General features: G+C 31.8%; 1 protein-coding gene across 4 annotated transcripts in view; it reads left to right on the top strand.

The window, feature by feature from the left end:
* Positions 1-22,131, top strand: part of LOC113400478 (protein gustavus) — a 65,794-nt gene that overhangs the window by 4,959 nt on the left and 38,704 nt on the right. The window contains exons 1-2 of one of the 4 annotated variants that reach the window (XM_026640050.2): positions 11,388-11,403; positions 11,695-12,003. The exons of 1 other annotated variant lie outside the window; for it this stretch is intronic. In XM_026640050.2, coding sequence (XP_026495835.1) covers positions 11,936-12,003 — 68 coding nt within the window. In that variant the 5' untranslated portion in view covers positions 11,388-11,403; positions 11,695-11,935. Of the gene's footprint in view, positions 1-11,318; positions 12,004-22,131 lie in introns of those variants that run through there. 2 more of the 4 variants (XM_064217607.1, XM_064217606.1) reach the window with 2 other exon arrangements.

Raw genomic sequence — 22,131 nt, 5'->3', positions numbered from 1 at the left:
CATTACACTAAAACTACGTATTAGCAAAGTATTATGATTACTTTTTGTAATTTACTAATTGCATCATCGTTTACCCCATATCCATCCTTACCCATCGGTTACCCTTCCAAGGTATGATCGTTGTAAATTAATAGTTTAATTTTTAAGTAATTGATTATAATTATATTCCGTTAATAATAAATGAATTTGTTTATATTTCTTAATGTAATATATATATATATTATATAGAAATAATGTCTTTATTATTTTGACTCGACAAAGTTTTGCTATTTGGAAGTTAGAATAAAACTCTGAAATGTGTGTTACTCACAGATTAACTGATGGAAATCTGTTTCTGAAAATAAAAAATCTAAATTAATAAACGTTGGCAACAAAAACAAATAGGCGCATTTGAATTATTGAGTTAATCGCGAATCACTTTACATGGTCGTAACACCAATTTATTAATCTCGCTTCGCTGACAAGGCGGACAATTAATGATCAATTGTAACAATGAGTATGAATGGTAAACAATCGGTGTGGGTACTCGTACTCGGTATCCAATATGACTCCATGGACACGATTCCGTCTGTAGCGTTTGAGAATATGTTGCTTTTTTGACGATGATTAATTAATACACATACCTACGCCGTTTTTAAATGGTGTATTTTTAAACATACGCGCCAGTGTTGCTGCCGCATTAACTGAAATCATGTTACATTTGTCAACGAATTTTTGAATCGTTCGCTCTGATCCCATTTATTTGGGGTTGGCACCGTGTGTGTGCCAACCCCAAATTAATGTAAACAACGGCTTTTTTTTTTTACTTTTCAATATTTTATGATTGACTTAATTGAGTTTGATTTGTTTTTATTATAAATCATAATACCAGGACCTTTTTTCGTTTTTAAAAGGATAAACTTGTCATCTAAAATTTTTATCACTTTTGTTAAGTAATAAATAAAATCGAACAGGAATATTCAATATATGTTATTTTTAATGGTTCGACACGCTTAGTGGTTATTGATAGAATAGTTGGGTTGTATAATAAAATATGAACGACCAATTTCGAACATAATCGTAATTATTGATACTTCTGCTTTTGTAAATCGAAAAGGTTATCAAATAAATGAGATCAAAAGCATACATTGTAATATAAATAATAATTTATGCTTGAAACGTAATTACTTTATGTAAAACTACTAATAACATAATCTTATATTTATATTTATTTATCTTCTGTGTTTTATATTTGACGTTGTGTTTTAACATTTTGTTTCAGCTTTCTTTGGAATAATATGTAGTTATCACTAGCCAATAGGAATACCAGAAACAATATTTTATAAAAACTTACACGCAATTATTTGATGTACCTATAGCGATTTAATGTATAGCACTAACTAACTAACTGCGGTTCTTTTTTTATCATCGTTTTTATTTTTTATTTAACAAGATATATTATTAGTCATACGTAAGTTTGACATTCAATGACAATGAAAAAAAAAATAGAATATCGTTATATTTCAACATTTGAATTAAACCATTAATCACGTCTCTTAGGGACAGTACGTCTCACAGTGATGTAGGTATGATTTAACATACATCTTTCTCAGTGCAGACACATTAATATTCTCTACATCAAACTCTATTAAATAAAAGGATCTAACAAGACTGAAATCCAGGAAAGCAACACTAATTTGTCCAATTTGTGTTTTAGTTCTTTGAACTCCTCTTTCTTAAGAAAAGAAGCCCCATTCCAGTAGTGAACATAAACAGCAAACAGTCCTACTGTTACTGAAAATAAGGTAATAGCTTAAGACAAACATGTTAAGATCACTGTATTATGTAAGCTCTCTCAAATTTTCTTGAGCGACTGGACCGATGTTAATGATTGTGAATAATAGATATAAAATGAATATAATTATATTCCGTTGTAATAATATTCCGAAATAATAAAATGAATGTTGAAATTGATCACCGTAGGTGTTGCTACTATCGGATTTTAGGATTTTGTTTAATAATAAATAAAATTGTTATTTAACTTTTCAAAGAGTCAAGTCAAGTCGGAGGGTTTTATATTTATATTACATATACGTACGAATACTAAACGATGTAACATGGGTAAAAATAAATAATCTAATAAAGTCAACATTTACACTAAATACATTTTAGCTAAGTTACAATTATCGACAAAGAAATATTATCAGAAGAGTATATGTTTCATTTCGCAAATTTAAAGCAGACAGGTACTTTACACTATAGTATTTCTACAAAATACGACACTTTTCCCCTAATCTTTGGAGGAAATACGCGTCGTATTTTCTAGAAGTTTGGTCACTATGATTAATAATATCACCTGTCTCACAAGTCACACGTCTCAATATTATTATACTGTACTTTATCTTGTTAAGGAAACCTAATTCAAGAATTATGTCATTAGTTCCAAGAATCCAAAAAACAATTGAATAAATTAATAAAATTGCATGAGTTCATAAAAAACACTATAGTGGAGTGCCGTAAAACATAAAAATTGTAAAATCTCGGAACCCAGGGCCAGTCAATGAATCTGCGTAACGATTATTTATTTGCATTATTAATAGCTTAAATAAAAAAGTTAAAAAAGAAAAATTGACCGATCTCGATTATAACAATTTTTAACAACAATTTACTGGAAAGTGCGAGGTGGAAGGGGGAATAAAATGTTTATAAGAAAGATTACAAATTGATATTTAATAAATTATGTTTACATAGTAACTTTAATGTTAATTTATTAGATTTACGCAAAAAATAACGATTTCTAAAAAAAAAATATATACATTATTACATTATTTTTCATATTTGTCGTCGTCGTAGTACAGCTGTCCTCAATGCATTCTAAGCAAGCAGCAGTTTATGCATTAGCAAAAAATATTTTTAAGTAAAGATTCTGGAGCTGGTGCTGCATCTACTTGTATTGTGATTTTTTTTCTCTCTCTGGGTCTGTTTTAGTGTAGTTCTTAAACGCATGTAACAATCCGTGTAATTAGCTTTCTGAGTTACTAAATCTAACACGCCTCCAATTATTTTATGGTTATTGCGATAATATTCACTTTTCTCTTCACTTATAATAGTTTTCTTAAACTTAAAATAGTTTTCTTAAAATCAGATGTAGCTGATTTGTTGTCTTGATGATTTGGACTTTCTTCTTTCCTTCATTTTATCCGCTTCTTTTTCACATAAAAATAATCTACTTTATCAATCAAAGTCAATTGCAGTAGCCGTTCGAAGTTTTATTTTAGGTGGAGATAATGCCGATGTGGTGTTCTTTTTTTTCAATAACAATATATCCTTTATTGATATATTTTTGTCTGCATACTGAATGTACGCTCCATAACCGCTCTTTCTGCAGAAGCAGCTTTGAGCGTTAATATTCCTCTAGTGACTTTGACAATGTCTCCTAGTCCAGAATTTATTCAGAACTACATCCGATTTTGGCATAAAATAGGATGCAACCATAACTTATATTATCACGATTCGATGGTTCGCCCATTTTGATACGAGGCTATAACAACAAATTTTACTAATAATAATAACTAACTTTTATATCATGATTAATGGTTTATATCAGTAGTTCCCAAACTTATTTTTCTCGTGGACCACTTTCAAAATTTTACTGGTTTCGGTGGACCTCCTGCTGCTACATTTCTACCACATAAGAATGTGGTAGAAAACTAGACTAGACTTTAAGAAAAGTCGCCAATAAAATAAAAATTGTGTCGCTTCTGAGTTCTGTCCCTATATTCCGATAGGTAAAATAAAAACGAACACTTTATTTATTAAAAGAATAGAATTACAAGAAAAAAATAATAAGGTAATATAGGTTCAAGTCATAATTTTAATTAATGGGAAGGATGTATTTGATGGAGTGTCAGCAAACGATCAATGTTTGGCTTTATTTTTGTGAGCAATAACCGCAAATCCCCTTACTCTGTGATGTTTAATATGCTCCTTTTTTTGTTAAGAGGTTTGTAAAGGTAATAAAACTCCTTTCGACAAGGTATGACGAGGCAAAAGCTATTAAAAATTTCCTTGCGATTTCCCACAGTCCAGTATATTTTTCGGGTATTTCTGCTTGCTGGCTGCAAATGTTTGGTAGCCTTTTCTAAATTTCACCTTCAGCTCCTTATTGGTGCTTAGCTCGAGCAGCTCCTCTTGTAATACTACATTGACCACTTCCGTTTCATCAAATGGATATATGATCCATGGTGGTATATCCATCGTCAGCATATCTTCAAACCTGGTTTTGAAGTCATCATGCAGGGCACTTAAATGTTGACTGTAGGTATGGATATCCTCATCAATACATTCTACCTACGACAAGTTTGGAAATTGAGAGAATTCGCGCCGACTAATGTTTTGCTTCATAAATTTCAATTTCCCAAGAAAAGCCGAAATTATCCCCTTTGTTTTTATTAAATTCAGGCTGTCACCTTGTAACTGCAAGTTAATATCATTACATTTTTTAAACAAATCTGTCAAATACGCAATGTCTGCTTTGAATTTGATCAAGTTTTCTTTAAAATCTGGATCTCTACTTTCTAGGAACTCTAATACGAAATCGAAAACAGAGTAAAATCTCGTTAAGCATGCACCTTTCGACAACCAAAGTATTTCAGTATGTAAGAGCAGTCCTTGGAAGTCTTCATTATTTTCGTCGCACAATTGAGCAAATAAACGCGTATTCAATGCATTGCTTCTGATTTTGTTGACAGCTTTTATTACAACATGAAGAGATTGGTTTACCCTGTCACTTAAATGTTTTGCCACAAGATGTTGACGGTGGATTACGCAATGAATAGCTGTAAGTCCTGGTATAATTCTTTTGAGATGACTTATAAATCCACGATATCGCCCGACCATTGCAGGAGCTCCGTCTGTTGCCACTGAAATAATGTTCGTAAATGAAATCAATTTTTCTGTAAAAAAATTACTCAGGACATTAAATATTCATTCGCCTTCAGTGTCAGTCTCCAAAGTTCTGGCAAATAGCAATTCTTCGTGAATTTCTTCCTCCATAATAAATCGGACATATATATGCTTCATTTAATGCCAATAATAATGCTTCATTACCGGGTAACGTTGACTCCAGTCCAGTCCAGTTGTATAGAAAAAAGAGTTTTTTGCAGATGATTGCACAAAAAACTTTCGATATCAGAGTTCATTTCATCAATGCGTCTTTGTACAGTATCGTTATTTAATGGAATTCTTTTTAGTACGTCAAATGGAGATTTGTGCAAAACAGTTTTTAAAACCTCTTCAACAGCGGGTAAAATTAATTGTTCTCCGATAGTTTGCGGTTTTCCAGATTTTGCTATAAGTAATGAGATATTGTAAGATGCCCGCAAGCCATCATCGTTACTTTGACATGTTGAAGCGAACATACTGTGCATGGTGGGTCTCTTTTCATATTTTTCCTTCAATGTTTGAAAATATTTTAAATCTTTACCTATTTTATCAGTATGACACCTTTTTAGATGATCTTCGAGCTTTGATGGTTTCATAGAGTCATTGCTCAAAACTTTGTTGCATAATAGGCACATGGGCAATTGTTTGTCTGCCTCTGAAGTAACAAAACCATATTTCAAATAATCGACATTATATTGTCGATATTTTTTCTTTACTGTAGCCATGTTTCGTGTCAGTTACCTTACCTGTAAAAAAAAAGTTTTAGTAACCAAGTTTTTTTCTGAATATAGGTATCACACCGCAGCCTTTGTCAACACGCGGAAATAGAATTAACGGCTTGTAAAGGGACCAACTAATAAACCACTAAGACAAACACAGACGTTTTCACAAAACGGTATCAATTTTAAAGTACCTAATTTACCACTAATTTTTAATAGTACAAATAAAAATTGGTGTACTCAGTATCGAATACTGATCATATTTATGTAGGAAAAAATAAAAGTCGAAATCCCAAAATTGTCCATAAAAACAATAACTAACATTTCATCAAATCAATGAGTTCACGCGCTCCGTGTATTTGCGTATTTTTTGTCTGCGGTTTCATTGTTAAAACGTGACAAACTGGCATCGAAGCTCAAGCCCCGCCCTTTTCCCGTCTCCCGCGCGCTGCTCGCTCTTTCCGAAAAGGAATAGTTTTGATAAAATAGTTACTTCAAAATCAATTTAAAATAATTGTGAAATTACTGTTTTATAAAATTAGTAGTTAGTTGCAAGAAAAATAACAAAATTAATTGCTCTGCAATATTGTTTATTCGGCCATTTTAGAGAGGTAGTGCTTCTCTCGTGAAAAAACAATTGAATATAACGTGCTGTATTTGTCTTCAAATCGAAAGAGGACAATTAAAATATCTGTAAGTTACTAATCTATACAAGCAGTTGTGATCAACCAACCGAGTACACGTAAACAAAATACTTAAGTACTATAACAAAAAAAGGTAGGTACTTACTTTTCTCCGGCACTAGCAAACACTGGTATAAATTTACTCACACCTTTTTTTAAAAATTCCGGAAACAAATAAATAAGTTTGCCTTTGGCATCAAGTATTTATAGTGGTGATCAAGTTCATGTCTGAACAAACATTAAGCATTGTCGGGCGGATAGCGCTTTGCAAGTCTGTACACGAAATTGTACGTAATATCGAATACGCAAGTTTGGACAAGTAACAGTCGCTTACCTTATTAAAATATTATCTGCTTAGTTAGATACTTAAAACAATGTAGGTAGGCCCTTCTAAACACTATGCTTACATTTTTGCTCTTTACTATCAAAACCAGATACATTTTCGTGGACCCCCATTAAAATCTTATGGACCCCCATTTTTTATTCACGCCTACGTAGACCCGCAGCAAGTCTCCCGTGGACCCCTGGGGGTCCACCTGGACCACTTTGGGAATCACTGGTTTATATCATCAAATTTTGCTTGCTTTCTTGCAGAAATTATTTTATATAGGAGCCCCCAAAAACAGCTCCGTATTGAGCCTCGCAAATTGCCACGTGTACTATTCGGTTAGGGCTCCTGTTAACAAGACCCAACAGCTGCTCCTCTCCTCTCTCTCATCTTTATACCAGCAGTACCTTGAGACCCAAGATCAAGTTCGTAAAAGTTCTTCTTAAAATATAACTTTAAGCTAATATAAGTAAGGGAAAACTACAAAAATTTATAACTATGTATAATAAAAAAAAAAATTGAGATCGGCCAAATTTTTTTTTTAACATTTTTCTATATCCTATTAAAAACACATTGCCAAAGTTTATATAGAGATTCATTGACTGGCCCTGGATTCCGAGGTATAAAGCTTACAGCGCTCCACTTTTTAGATATAAAAATAGTAGAATAGTATAATATATCCGGTAAATTGAATGTCCTAGAGTGAAATATTTATAAAAAAGTAACACTTGCATTTGCATAACACACGTCATTCCTTGCAATAATGCCTATTCTATTGTAAACATTTTTTTTACTTAACCAATTTTTGAGGACTTGAAAATCTCGCTTTTGTTATTTTTATTATCCCACGAATGAGACTTAAGAGAGATAACAATATATTAATCGTATCGAATTAGTAAAGAGATTGCGTAGAACCGAATAAGCTTCAACATATGACAAATTGACCTTGTACATTAGAACAATCTCCTGCTGGTTTAAAGTGAAGGCTGTCAACAAGGATGGCCAGTCAGATTTTGTATAAAGATGTTTTATGTAAAACATCGTGTCCCATTTACTCGGTCCGTCGAGATTCTTTCACATGTCCCCCTCTGCTCCGTTACGCCACCCACCGCAACCTTGCCGTCGCGCTTACATTTGCTTACTAAGTATTCACATATTTCTGTATTTATGTTCTTTAGTCGGTCGTATATTAAGGCGTGACGACAATATGTTACAAGATTTTTTTTTTTTAAATATTTTCGATTTTAAATTGTCATTATTCAGTCCATAATGTGTTGAACGAATTGTTCCTATTTAACTTTTGTTTAGATGTACGTCTATTAATAATATGTACCAATCACTACACATAAAAAAAATAATCTTGCAAGCTGCGCCTACGTAGACTCAGTTAAGTAATTAATGAATTTCAATTTCTGGTTAAACTCTCAACGAAATAAAGGATACATTTTTTATGTCAAAATTGATAATCGATTAATCCTTAAGACCTTAAGTAATGCATAAACCGGCTTAAAAATTCGAGACATGCTAGTTCAACTACCTACTAAAATTGGTTAACTATAATGAATTTATGTATCATAAGCGAAGAGAAAACTTTATAGGTACTCCTTATTAAGTAAATTGCGCGCACATTTGATTATAAACCTAAATTTTGTATATAATATTTCTTACACGTACATTTATTATTTATAATCATCTCATCAATGTCAAACTCTTGCCTGTAGTCAAACTTACCAATGACGCGCTTCTAAAAATTTTTTTATTGCCATTCTGACAAGATTCGACAATCTAAAACACATTTTTGCTATCTTACATATTTTAAAATATTTCCAAAAGGCATAAAACAAATTAAATACATTTTTATTAGTAATGAATTACGATTTTGACCGATCAACCACTAGGCTACTAGTTTATTTCAGTACATGTATATATAGGCATGTAACCTGACTCAAAATTACTGTTAAACTGTATTCTTTGTTTAAATTAAGATCGATATCGTGAAGTTTTTAATAATAAAGTATTAGTCCCCGATTACTGCCGAAACGTGGCGCATCGCTCCCGTATATTCATCTATTCCGATCTCGAGCTATTTAAATTCCCAACTGAGTCATTTAATCCACCAACAAATTCAAGTCATAAAGGCAACTTAATGCAAAACGACAGCGCTACCAGAATGACAATACTCTGTAACCGGCTCACGTACGGTGTTGTCAACTTTCGCAATGCCACCGGTGTTCAAATAGTGAGTAGTCTTGAAGGCTGTACAGTCGAGGTGACGCTTGCTTTAAAATATACCGTTTCGTCGTAAAAATATCACACAATATGCCTCCTTTTAATCGAATATCATCTCTCGGCTCTTTATGTTCGATCATTGGTCTCTGTGTCTGATCGGTGCAACTACATGACGGCTCACATTTATCGATAACGTGAGGTGAAGCGGGTTGCGATTAAACGTTTGCGATGCTAACTAGTTGTTCAAGGCCGATTGACAAAGTAAATATAAATTGATCAATGTCGAAACTATTTTTATTGGCGGATATATTCACGCATTTAGAATGAATATATTTGCAATTATGCCAAATTATGCATCCTTATAAATAGATACTAATAGTCTAAAAGTTGACAATTTAATTATTAAATATTAGTGATAATATATAAATCGTATTTTTTTATTGGTAAGATAAATAGATTAGATAATAATGTGGTAACATTATAATGTATAGATTCGAGAGATATTGGTCTTTTAATGAGAAAAGTTTCTTGAGCGAAATAAATATACTGAATTTGTGAATTAAATATAGCATCATTATGCAATAGGTACCAATTATTTTGTAAGGTAGATTTCAGCTAAGTAACTTGAAGTTACTTAGCCCATGTATTTTTTCCCTACAGCCTGCTTCACTGCTAGTCAAAATCCAATGAGAAAGATTTGGGAGGTTGATGACGGGATCATACACGAGGCAGATTTTGGCTAACACAGCAGGATTTAGCATTTGAAAAAACAAGTTCACCTGATCTGAACTCGATAACTTTAATTAAGATCGACAGGTTCTATCCAGTAATCGAATTCCCTTCTCAACTTCCATTCAAAACTGAATAAATCATAACAATATTCAAAACTTTATATAAACGTGTTTTCTTGTTTTGCTTCACTTTGAGTTCAGTTTACTCTTTCCACCTGTAATATTTTTAATATTAACTTTGTATATTTTCAGTATAATAAAATACAATTCTTATACAATTACTTAAACAAACTAATTTTTATCAAAATTATTTATTAACTTTAAAATTACCATATTAAAACTCCCGTCCGTTTAAAAAACCAATAAACGGAATGGAGTTTATCCACTTAAAGGTTTTGTGCGTAATTCGAAGAGTTAACAACAAACAAATTGTTGGATCTATTAAATTTTCTCGGAGGTAACTGCTCGTTACAGAATAACTGAAATTAAGTTAGCGTAGCAATTAAAATCAAACAAGATCGATACCGTCCAAGTTTTAGATTGAAAACTAAACCCTTCGTTCACCGAGAACAACTGGAAACTGCTTCGAACTCATCTTATTAACTCTCAAACAATGTTTACGAAAGGTTTGCCGTGTCGCACGATTTCTTTTCCATTCAATCCTTGACCGATACCCGGTAATTACAGTAATTGACACTGATTATAATTATTGTGGACGTTAACGATTTAAACTCATATTTACATAACGCCTCGATAGCAAATAGCGAAATGAAGCCGTAATAATGACATCATTTTCAAATGAGCTTAATTACAATTTACAATGAATTGATTATGTTATTTTTCATCGACCTTTCTCCGCATTACACTCAATTAATTATAATTTCACAATGGAATGGCATGTCAGATGCGAATTTTAAATTTGTTCTATGAAAGTAGGACACTTTTTCTTTACATAATTTAATATTGCGAATATAACCAACGTATAATACAGTCTTGCAAGTACGATGCATAAATCATCGTCGAAATATTGTTTATTCATCCTTATTTATCGTTATCACATATAGCTACGAAATATTATCGGGCGTAACTGGGCCATGATCGTAAACTAACGCTAGCTATGGAAGTTATTTTCCTCTTGTCAGTTTTCTGAATCTCTCAATTTCTATGGATAGTACGGTTCAGTGGCGCGACGTCCGATATCGGGATGGTTTATGGGCAATGCCATGCGTACGTGCCAGGGATGGCGAATTCTTGGTCCGGTCGTCTGGCCCTAGGTGAATAACACACATATCAAATAATGTGCTCTCTTTGGCTAGTTAGTTTGCTTTCTTACGTGTATTTGTAAAAAATATGAGAATTTTCATTAAATTATATATAAATATAAATCAAAATAAAAAAATCTTAGTTATTCCGCACCAACAAAATCCTTAATTATTTCGCGTGTGCCTAAATATTTGTCACTTAATTAAATAGTATTCATCTATTGTCTATAAAAAGAAAATAAAAAAATATAACTAGCAACCAAAAGATACATAAATGAGCTATTTAATTAACATAATTGAAAAATCTTATTAATTATTTTGAGATAGCTTCGTCTCGGTACTGGTGGTAGAACGGTGGCGCGTCAGCAGGACGCGTTATCACAGGGCGGCACTTGGAGTGCGCGCGGGGGCGGGCGAGAGACGTTCCCGACCGACTAGCGAAGTAGCGACGTCAGTTCAAACCGGAGCGACGCTCGAACCGAGCGCTTCGTACCGTCACGCGCCGCTCGTTCTCGCGAACCTACCCTTGTATGTACGATTTTCTATCCCCGACCAACGTAACTCGACCGACAACATCGAATCGCTAGTTGGTTCCGTTACGACTATCGACTTTTTTTTTGGCCCTTCGTAAAAAAGTTTATCGACCCTCCGCTGCTATAACAACCCTTATTCTCTTCATTCATTCAGTCGCTCCCTCTAATTATGGACTCCCCTTAACTTAGTTGAAATATTCGAACGCTCTCGATTTTATTGTTATATTATTATTATTTTGGAAGTTTCTTGCTACTCGACTGGTTTTAAAATTCCCTAAATTTCTAGATTATTTCTATATTTAAAAGTAATTGTAACCTTGATATTGGAAATTGAGGAGTACGGCCGTAATACTAAGTTACAATAGTTTTGCGCCGTTATCCGTAATCCAGGTCAATTAGGGACCGCCGAACCATGACACTGCGTTGACATTGGCGCGTTTCGTGTGCGATTAGTGAATGTGTGTGCTTCGGACTGTGTGTGTAGACTACCAGCGGTGCATGATCGCGTGAGTGCACCGCCGCAGCGGATGTGCACGCCGCTGCCGACTTGGTGGTTTGTGCCGACTGGAATGCCAGCTGCTCTTGACCTAACTAGGTACCATCTGTATTTTTACCTTTTTCGTGATTACCTGAAAATGATAAAGAGTTGTCAGTATATTAGAATATGTTTATATTATATATGTATCCAAACCTCAATATACGACAAGCATTAAACCGGAATACCGGCTATTATTTACAAATCCCCGACACGTTCTATTTCTGTATATCTACATATCAACTACACGTTCCCGACTAATGTGTTTGTTATGTAAATTCATCGAGTAAATATAAATAAAACTAAGTTTAGGCATGATCAATCTGAAACCATTTAATTGTATAAATATCGTCTTCAAGTAATTGCGAAAAATGTATTGGATTATAAACCACGTCACTGAACAAAATAAGTCATAAAATGGTAATATAACATTTTGTTACGAATTTAATATAAAACGTATTATAGTTATTACGTAGAATTATTAAATGGTTTAATAATAGTTTACACATCAGTAACAATGTTACTATCGAATATTGATAGAGATGTCAATCATAATAGGACGTTGACCTAATTATACGAAATAGCATGAATGTAACTTATAAGTGGCCTTAAAATTCCCGTCACCGATAAATAAATCACTGATAAATTTATCATGAGCACACATCAAATTCATGGAAAAAATATCCAAAAATATAAAAATAATTTACGGCTTACTTTTACATACTTTATACTTTGTCGTTTATTGAGTGAATTGAATTAATTTAAGTAAGTGGTATTTTAAATAATTACTATGGATATTTATTTAAACAGTAAATAAGAATGTTGTATTTTTGTACAAAATAGGTACATCACATATTATCTTCTGTTAATAGTGAAATTACAATAACAAATGCATTTATATAAAAGTAATTAAATTCGGAAAGATACTGCTATTTTATTTATAAATAATTTATTATATAGATATCTTTGTCATGTTTTTGTTTCCAATACGGTAAGTAGGTATTTCACAATTATTAAAAAGTTAAATTCTTAATTCTACCTTTAAGAGCCTCTGGCTGATTTTACTTTGGTCGTTAGTAAGTAGCAGTAACAGTTCGTATTGTCTCAGTACTGGGAAAAAGTGTATTCACATGTTTAAGAAAAGCATAGTGATAGTCGATATAAACGTTGCAGTTTTTACAATTTCATCCGAAACATGTAAGTTTCATTGCTTTTTTCTTCACCGATATTCGACGAAATACAAACACAGAAAACTCAGCGGTGTTGTGATTTTGAAACCGCAATCTTCGGTTTAGGTCCACCTGTTTTGCTCAGCTATCTTGACTCTGAACATTGTAAATGAACGTTGTAGCAGAAACATTTGATAGTCAATTAATTCAACTCAAGTAGTAGTAGCTCATTTCGCTATTTTCGGAGCAGTATCGTATTGTTATTCGCAAACAATTAGGCTCCTGTACAGATAGTATAGTATATATAAGAATAGTATAGTTTCACGATAGTTTGCAACCATTAGATAAACAACTCTATCAGACACTTTATAAACACGTTTATGCTGTTGATAATTACATTAAACATGTATTTCACAGGAATCACATACACGATACAAGTGAGATTAAAATATTAAAGATTTTAGATTTCATTTCGATTTCCCCGAACTTGGTATCGTATTAAATTACAGTCGAGCTTGGCTATACTTTAATGTTTACTAAGGATACGTCTACTCCCTCAAAAAATTTTATTTCCTAAATAATTTTAGCCTTGGCAATAATTTTAAGTTTAGTGTAATTCAACTGTTGTTTAGCTTAGACATTTACAAACCAATCAGTTTTGGCTTTTCAATAAATATAAACGATTAATATTTTGAATAAGAACATTGAAAAAATACTTTAGATCAAGATTTGTGTATTTGCATTTCTGCCTATTACTTATTTAAAGTTAATTAAGTATGGTCCCTTTCCTTATTCAAAAGTATATATTTATTCTGTTTGCTGTTCAAGTACTTGAATCTTTGAAAAATAGCGCAACATTTATAAAATATATAAAACCCCGTCTTATTGCCTCCACTGGTGACAAGAGGGCTGGTTCGTTTTCGTCCAAAGGATCGGAATTGCGATTCACCGGGGAAATGCTGCTAGCATTTTTGCTAATATCCCACGCAGTGTTATTAGTATAGCAGTACTATTTTTATTTTGATTTGAATATACCTTATTAATTAAAGCCTCAATGTTAACAAGAAAACCATATCTTAATGTTATTAAACATCAATCATAAATTTGTTATACTATAGTAGCCTTATTTAAATTAAATATATTCTTGTAAAATAACGATTAAAAAGTGCTTATTAGAGACTTAACTGCAGTTCCGATATTGTAAAACAATAAAATATATTATGATTTGATTAATTCCATTAAACAAAACAATTGGATTGTTGGAACAACTTGTTGTCGAAATCTGACATAATCATTCAGATGTTTATTTTGGTATTGTTTAAATGTTTATATCTTGGAATGGTAAACAAAACAATTAACGATATTCAACCCAATGGTTATCATTAAGTCTGATTAAGTATATAATAAAAAATATTATACCTATCAGTACCTAAAACATACATGGACTACATAATATAAGACGCTGTCAAATTTATTATTGAAGTATTTTTGTATACTTTAAATTTTTGAGAGATGCACTTTAGAAATATACCTTCTTGTTAAATACTGTTATATGGCGGTACATTGGAACAAATTTGATGGTATTAGAGCTTGTATTGTATTGTCACCGGGACCAAAGGAGTGTTAAAAATTCAGTTCAATCAGTTGAGTGGTTTGAGTTTATTCAATTGTAAGATTTGACCCTATTGAAGTACGGGTCAAAGTTAAAATTAAAATGTCACAATTTCTAGGAAAAATTGTTATGTTAAATGAACATACGTTAATATAAGCTACAAAAAATACTTTCATCTCTATAAATTTATTGATTAAATAAATAAAAGTTTAAGTTGTATGGCTCGACGAAGAACAGAGTCACTCGTAGAGTCTTATATAGAGGAAAAAACTAAATAACACAAGGCGAACCGTATTCACATCAGATATCATTCTTTTTAACCGTAAATGCTGCAGAATTGTGTCTACTAGCCAATCCATTACTGAGAGGATCCCATTGTAGCTTAGCATAATAATATAGTGTTCCCAAGAAATAGTGTTGTGTATATAAGTTTTGTTGATTCTGTTGTTACTGTTGTTAATATCCGAGTAAAATGCCGAGTGTATTGTTACCATTGTCTAAAATAGTCGTCTATATAAAAAATAAATAGTTAAGTATCATCAGAACACAATGTTTTCACGTGTTTGATACCTAATAAATAAGAAAAGAAATATAAATGAAGAAGAGAAATAGGCCAAAAATTGATCCCAGTGACACCCCCACACTTTCGAAGCCCCAGGAGATTTCTTTTCATTTCCATCAAAGCTATAAAGAAAAACGATCAGTAAATTAGATGATTAAGAGCGGTTTATAGTAACGTAACCTGTCCAGTATTTCATATTGCACGTAATCAAAGGCCTCAAATAAGTCACAAGATATTTTATTAAAAATTATTTGCAATAAAATAGACATGTAGTTATTGGATCTGAAATTACTATACGATTTAAAACACACCAACAAATGAAGTAAATGAAAGCAAATATGTAGGTATTTAGTAAATAAGTTCATCTTTTTTGTAATTTTAAATAAAACTGTGCACTTAAGTATAGTTTCTATAATAAAATGGTCAAATAGAAAGTAATGAAGTATATTAGATAAAAGATTTTCTTATAAAATAAGTATAATGAACGCTTGAAAGTTGCTTCACTATCGTGGCTTTTTCTTTTAAAACTTTGTATCCTTTTCATCGCGATCGTGATCCAATTTGCTAAAACTCGTCTACTCCTGCATTATTGAGTTGAAGATGAACTTTTGCTTACAGCGTCTCAATGCTAAGCTAGCTCTCAATTTTGTTTAAAAAATCAACGTTTACAACTTTGTGCGCTCATAATGAAAAATTTAAATAATAGTATATTTTGTCTTGCCTTTTTGGTTACTATAAATTATACTTATTTCACAGATTCAATATAAGTAAATAATGTCACCGATAATTTTTATCTATTTTATAAAAAAAGCAACGAAGCAACTCTTAAAGTTAAAATTATGTAACAAAACTATTGTTTATCAGATTCGAAACTCAAGCAGGAGAGGCGGAAGTATATTTGCAAAACATATGTGTGAAGCACCTTTTGTATCCTAAATCAATCCCTGACTCTTCGCTTACAATATCCCAATAGACCACTTTCTTCAATTGCTACCAGATTGATTAAAATAAACAGAATAAACTCTCAGTAGAACATACCTAGCAATTTTTTTTCAGTATTTGGATTTTTCTTTATACAATCTTTTTTTTAATAATAAAAATACTGTAAATATATGCTCATTGATAAAAAAATAAACGTTTTGCTCTCTTATTTGGCAATTGCTCTCACAGTTAAATTAAACTTAAAAATCAAAGTAGTAAATTTCCCATAGCTTGACAAAGGCTTCTACTTGTAACCAGCTTATTCCGATACTGCGGGTTGGTAGAATTTAGTCCACTATATTAGGCAAGTTTCCATGTGTATTTTCTTTCACCGTTACTGAAGATCATGACAGGGATAAAGACAAATTGAGATATATGCAATACTCGTATATCACTTGGGCAATCTCGATACTCAGTTACCACCTAACTGTGCACGTCAGATCCTTTGCAAATAATCATAATCGTAAGGTACAGGTCATAGTATACGATATCATGTTAACAGATGTTTTACTCGCAGGCTGTTATTATTCGTCGCGGCTTGCTTTCTTTTCTTAAAAAAGTATTTCCCTTTTTTATGAAATCGATACATTCTCTGCATAAACATCGATATCATGGGTCACGTGACGTCAATTAACGTGTAATATTTTATTACTAGAAACAAATATAATACGAATTCCGAGAAATATCAAACTGAAAGTAATATTATTCGTAGATGTGTAATGTGAATTGTAAACTTATAAGTTCGAACTAGGCTGTATAGAAGTTAGGTCAGTACACAATATTATAATAGTACATTTGTCATTAATATATTTTGCCTTTTAAAATAAAAACACTATTAGTTTAACCTTAATAAATTTAATTCATTTATTTGTAACACTAACTTTTAGTTGTGCCAAGTTTTCACAGATTATTTCGCCAATGTCACGTAGGACAAGTAGACATGGCGTAATCGGATCCTTTTTTCTCAATTTAAAACAAAAAAGTCAAATTACTTAGATGGATTCGCAATTCGAATGCCTTTTATAGAAACAATTGAAGTACTCTATGAATATTAATTGTTCTATCATGGCATCGAGATCGTTATATGGTGTCTATAAGATATATAATCGTTAAAAGATGAAGTCACTGTATTCAAATGCAAGTAGTCGTGTAATATTAACCGGACGTTTTTAGTCGTCGCTACCTCCCACGTCGTTCTACGTACTAAGGTCGCAACATAATCTGACGTCGAGATCCTTTATAAAAGGAAAAAAGACGTTGTGATGTCGATTTGAAAGTATTTATGTTTGTTTGGAGCGAATTTATTAACAAGAAGTTTTAAATAATATTTGTAGATATATCTTTCACCTGGTATCCCGTTATAATTAATAATCAGGTATATTTGTGTCAGGCCACGCAGATGCTAAGGTAATCATGCAAATTACACGAAACGAAGTTTTTCGCGCTGTCACTTTGTATGTATTTTGTATTGGTATAACGAAAAATTAATACCCACATTAACGATTTTGCTTAATATTAGTGAAGATTATTTTCGATATTTGAATTGTAATGTTTAATTATTTCATATGAAGTGATTTATATTTCCAAAAATAAAGATAAAATAAAAGGCTGAAATAAAAACACGATTTTATTTTTAGTCGACCTTCTTAACAAGACACCTCATTTTGTAATTGTTTACTTATTTATATTATATATCTTAAATCTTATAGTTTTAAATATAGATTAATGAAAAACTAGAAACTTTAGGTAGTGGACATGACGACATTATAAATGTATCGACTTAAGCCGCTACGGAACTCTATAACTTAAATCCTAGAACAAGAGCCTACTGACTAATCTATAGGTAAACTTAGGCCTTTATCCCAAATATATACGTAAAACAGATAAATTATTATATTGTAAAAATTATTATAAGTACTTGGTGTAAAAAAGATTTAACAAGTAATAACAACAATAAGAATATAATATATATTCAAAAGGAAAGGACAATACTGTCAAAATGTAGGTTGCGCTTAACAACCTAATTATATAATATACATGTAAATAACAAAGGACTTAGAACCTATGCCAGATCGAATATTGTATTTAAACATTAAATTTTAAGTGGTTACAACACGCAAGTTTATTTTTAGAATAGCTACAAGCTGTTTCGTAGAATTGACTAACATTATGTATGTTACTTATAATAATGTTCAAGATATTTTGTGTAGTTATTTCAGTCTATATTGAAGGTAATATCTCATACGAAACTGTCTTTTTCACGCGTTTTAATCCGAGTTCCTTGAACGAACCATCTATCTATCAACGAACGTTGTATATTTTCTAAACAGAGCAACAAGGTTCCATTAAGCGCATCGTACCTAAGAATCGACGTCCGCTGTCCCGTTTCCTCGAATCGTCAACATTTTATCTGAGACAGAGTTCAGTGTACTCCAGTGTACATGTGGTGAGTGCCAGAGGGCCACTCGGATCGAGATCGTGAATGCCACGTCCGAGCACTTTGCCGCACTCGTGTTCTGATGTATAGACGAAACTAACGATAACCGACCTCATAGAATGTTATTAACGCAGTACTTCTCATAATATTAAACATCTAAATATAGCTTGTATGCTGAAACTGCTTTTACGAGTGTAGGTACGTGCCCAATCAAACGTTTATAAGTTCTCCAGTAGAGCGACTCGCTGTAAAGGACTTAACTGTTTAAATATAACTTGTTTTCTTCGTCTTAATTATCCATATTAGATTATTATTACAGAGTGTATTCTTTTTTTGATTTTCTGTTTAAAAATGTATCAAATATTTAGTTAATCATATAGATATTATTCAACAATGGTTAATTATTAAAAAATGCATAAATTTTGTAGAACTAATAAAATTTAAGATCAACAATATTTTAAAACACAATTCGACTCAGTTTCCTTATAACATTAATGATTGATTTATGCATAAACTATTATATATAACTATTCACGTGAAAATAAATAATGTTTATTAAATAAAACCTAACTTCCTCCTCATACCCTAATTTGTTTATATGTTATACCTTGTGTCGATACAAAAACAGAATTCCCAGAACTTAAATGTTTCGTACCTACAAATTAAAGTCACGGATAATTAAAAATTCAAAAAACAAAAGAGTAATAGTTGTGTTCGAATATTGTTAAATCCCAGTTATAATTATTGTTGCGGTTTGGTAACCGAACGATCCTCAAAAGTGAACTAAGTAATTACTCGTGACACCGGTTCAAAATTTCACTAAATCCGTTATGTTAAACATTATTTGCAAAAAGTCTCAGAATCATGTTCCGTAAAACGAATGCGGTTCTGATAAAATTAAGATTTATTATGACGTCCTTGAATTTTATAATCAACCATTAAATGCTATTCGAATTTAATAAATAATGTTATAAAATATTTTTAATTAACATATAACTTTTAAAAGATACTTTTATATTGATTAAGCAAACTTTGCAAATAAGATAACAATATGCAATCGAAAATTAATTTGTATAAAAAAATATGTTTAATTTAAATGTTGTAAGTTGTACAATAATTATGTAATAAAAAATATTAAAATAGCCATTGGTGATAAAATCGAAACCTTTTTAAAGGCTGTGGGAAGTGAAATAAAAAAAAATACGGGTAGAATCAACGCTGTATATTCGTAAAGGCTGTAGGCGGCAGTTCATTAGTGGCTTCCGCGTTCGTCAGCCCGTCAGCAAGGCACACGCCGCCAAGGTTATGCGAACCTCTTTGTCTCTATTTCGTTGTGGCCGCGAGTCAAGCACGAGTCTGTCTCGCGTGACTAGGATTCTCCAAATACCTCTCGTACTTGACCGAAGGAATGACAGATAGTATTCGTAATATACGTAATTGCGCTGCGTTAAGTTACCTTAAGAATATAATAACGTCACTCGTATTAATTTTTTAATAAAACTCTTATTGTGTACATAAATTACAATTAAATCAATTTTTAATTATGTTTAACTAAAAATATATTTTCCTCATAGAACCCTAAGAGGTGCTGCGGTTATTCACATGCACACATCGACTTTTTTTTTTTATCAAAACTGACGGCTGTATTATATATGTATATTGTAATGAGCATAACGTTTTGGCGTTCATAGAAACAAATGGAATTTTTCTTCAAGATTGATTATTACAAAGAAATCGAATAGATCGAGTTGTACGCTAAATGACTGACTACACGTCATTAGCGGGTACTTTATTTTCGAATATCATATTCACGTTGAGAATTTCTTTAGAGACGTGATCTATTGCATCGGTACGTGATATGACTGGAGCATAACACCTGTGCACGAGGAGTATATTGAATATATGTGACTATTGATAACATCAAACGATACAATAGGTGAATGCAATTGACACTGGTCCCGGCCGTTGAATATATTTAGAATAAACTTGCAAGGATATAAGTGAATGGATCGAAAGTTCTTAAAAGTTGTCCTTTGTTACGTATGCTTTGTGTACGTGTGTATTTATTCATTATTACGTTTTTGTTATTTTTCTTACTAGTTTAAATAACAAGTCATTGGGTACCTACTACTATTAATTTAGTATTACGATGAATAAGAAATTAATAATAAAAATATTATGTATCAATATTGTTATGGATAATGAATATACATAATTAATGCTTTTATATTAATAATGCTTATGTAAATAATTGTTATATATTACGAAGATATCAGGGAGATGTGATGTGTGTTTTAATATTGAACTTTTGTGAATAGTCGTCAGTAATGGTTTGAATAATTATCATTGTTCTATCGTAATTGGTAACTACGATATGTCGTTCAAATATTTTGTTAAGTATTTTGTGGACTTTTTGTATAGAGTTCAATGTGTTTTGCAATGCGTACAATAGACAGTCGGATTCGACATGAACAAATATGATTTTTTATTAAATAAATTCGTTTACTTAATAGAATAATCTGAACAAATCGTATAAACAAAGAGAACAAAAACACTAGTCTAGCTTTAGCTCCATTGCCAATTCACTGATTTCCTTCGTTAGTGGCGATGCTATTTATTCAGTATACCGTGCATTAAAAGAATGTTTTTTCGAATGCATCGCAACGTTCTCGCCTGGCTAAAGAAATGTTCAGCAAAGCTCAGGCGATTGACACACAATAGGCGCTATGACGCTAATGTTGGCGTATTTGTTTATTTTCATTTATAACGCTAAGCTGCTACCGTATCTTATTTTCCTTATTTAACTTTGAAAATATCTTATCGGTGTTCTACAACTATTTATGAAGCGCTGTTGCAACTATTTATGTTAACTCGTGTCTCAGTTAAACTCACCCAAAGAATTAATTTATGATTTATAATGCCGTCACACAATAATCGTCTGTCTACACTAAGCAATTTACGATACGATTACATATTGAAATATTTAACTTAATCTCATAGAATCATATGGATTATACTTTGCTATTAATACACAATTGTATGTACGTATATATTGTTATCGATATAAATTGCACGATAATATAAACAGTAGCTAATCCCCATGGTCGATAGTGATGTACAGTAATAGTAGTAGGTTAGCCGTACGCGTCGCCCCCCTCGTGCGTTGAACCGCCGGTTATATTTAACTGCGACAACACGTGTGCGTCAGGAACACGACACACAGTTGGAGGGCTATATCTTAATATATTTCAACTGAAAGAGCGTTATTTTTAACGAGTCTGCTAAAAACAGTAATTTCCTAAAATGACTCAATAATTATTTCTAAACATAATTTTAATCTTAAATACACATTTTTAAAGAGCATTTTAGATCGCGATAAAGACGCACGTAAATGGTTTTTAAGACCGGTAATATACGAAATATAAAA

Source organism: Vanessa tameamea, chromosome 17 (genome assembly GCF_037043105.1).
Source record: "Vanessa tameamea isolate UH-Manoa-2023 chromosome 17, ilVanTame1 primary haplotype, whole genome shotgun sequence".
NCBI classification, from domain to species: Eukaryota; Metazoa; Arthropoda; class Insecta; order Lepidoptera; family Nymphalidae; genus Vanessa; species Vanessa tameamea.
This window is presented reverse-complemented; position numbering and strand designations above follow the sequence as displayed.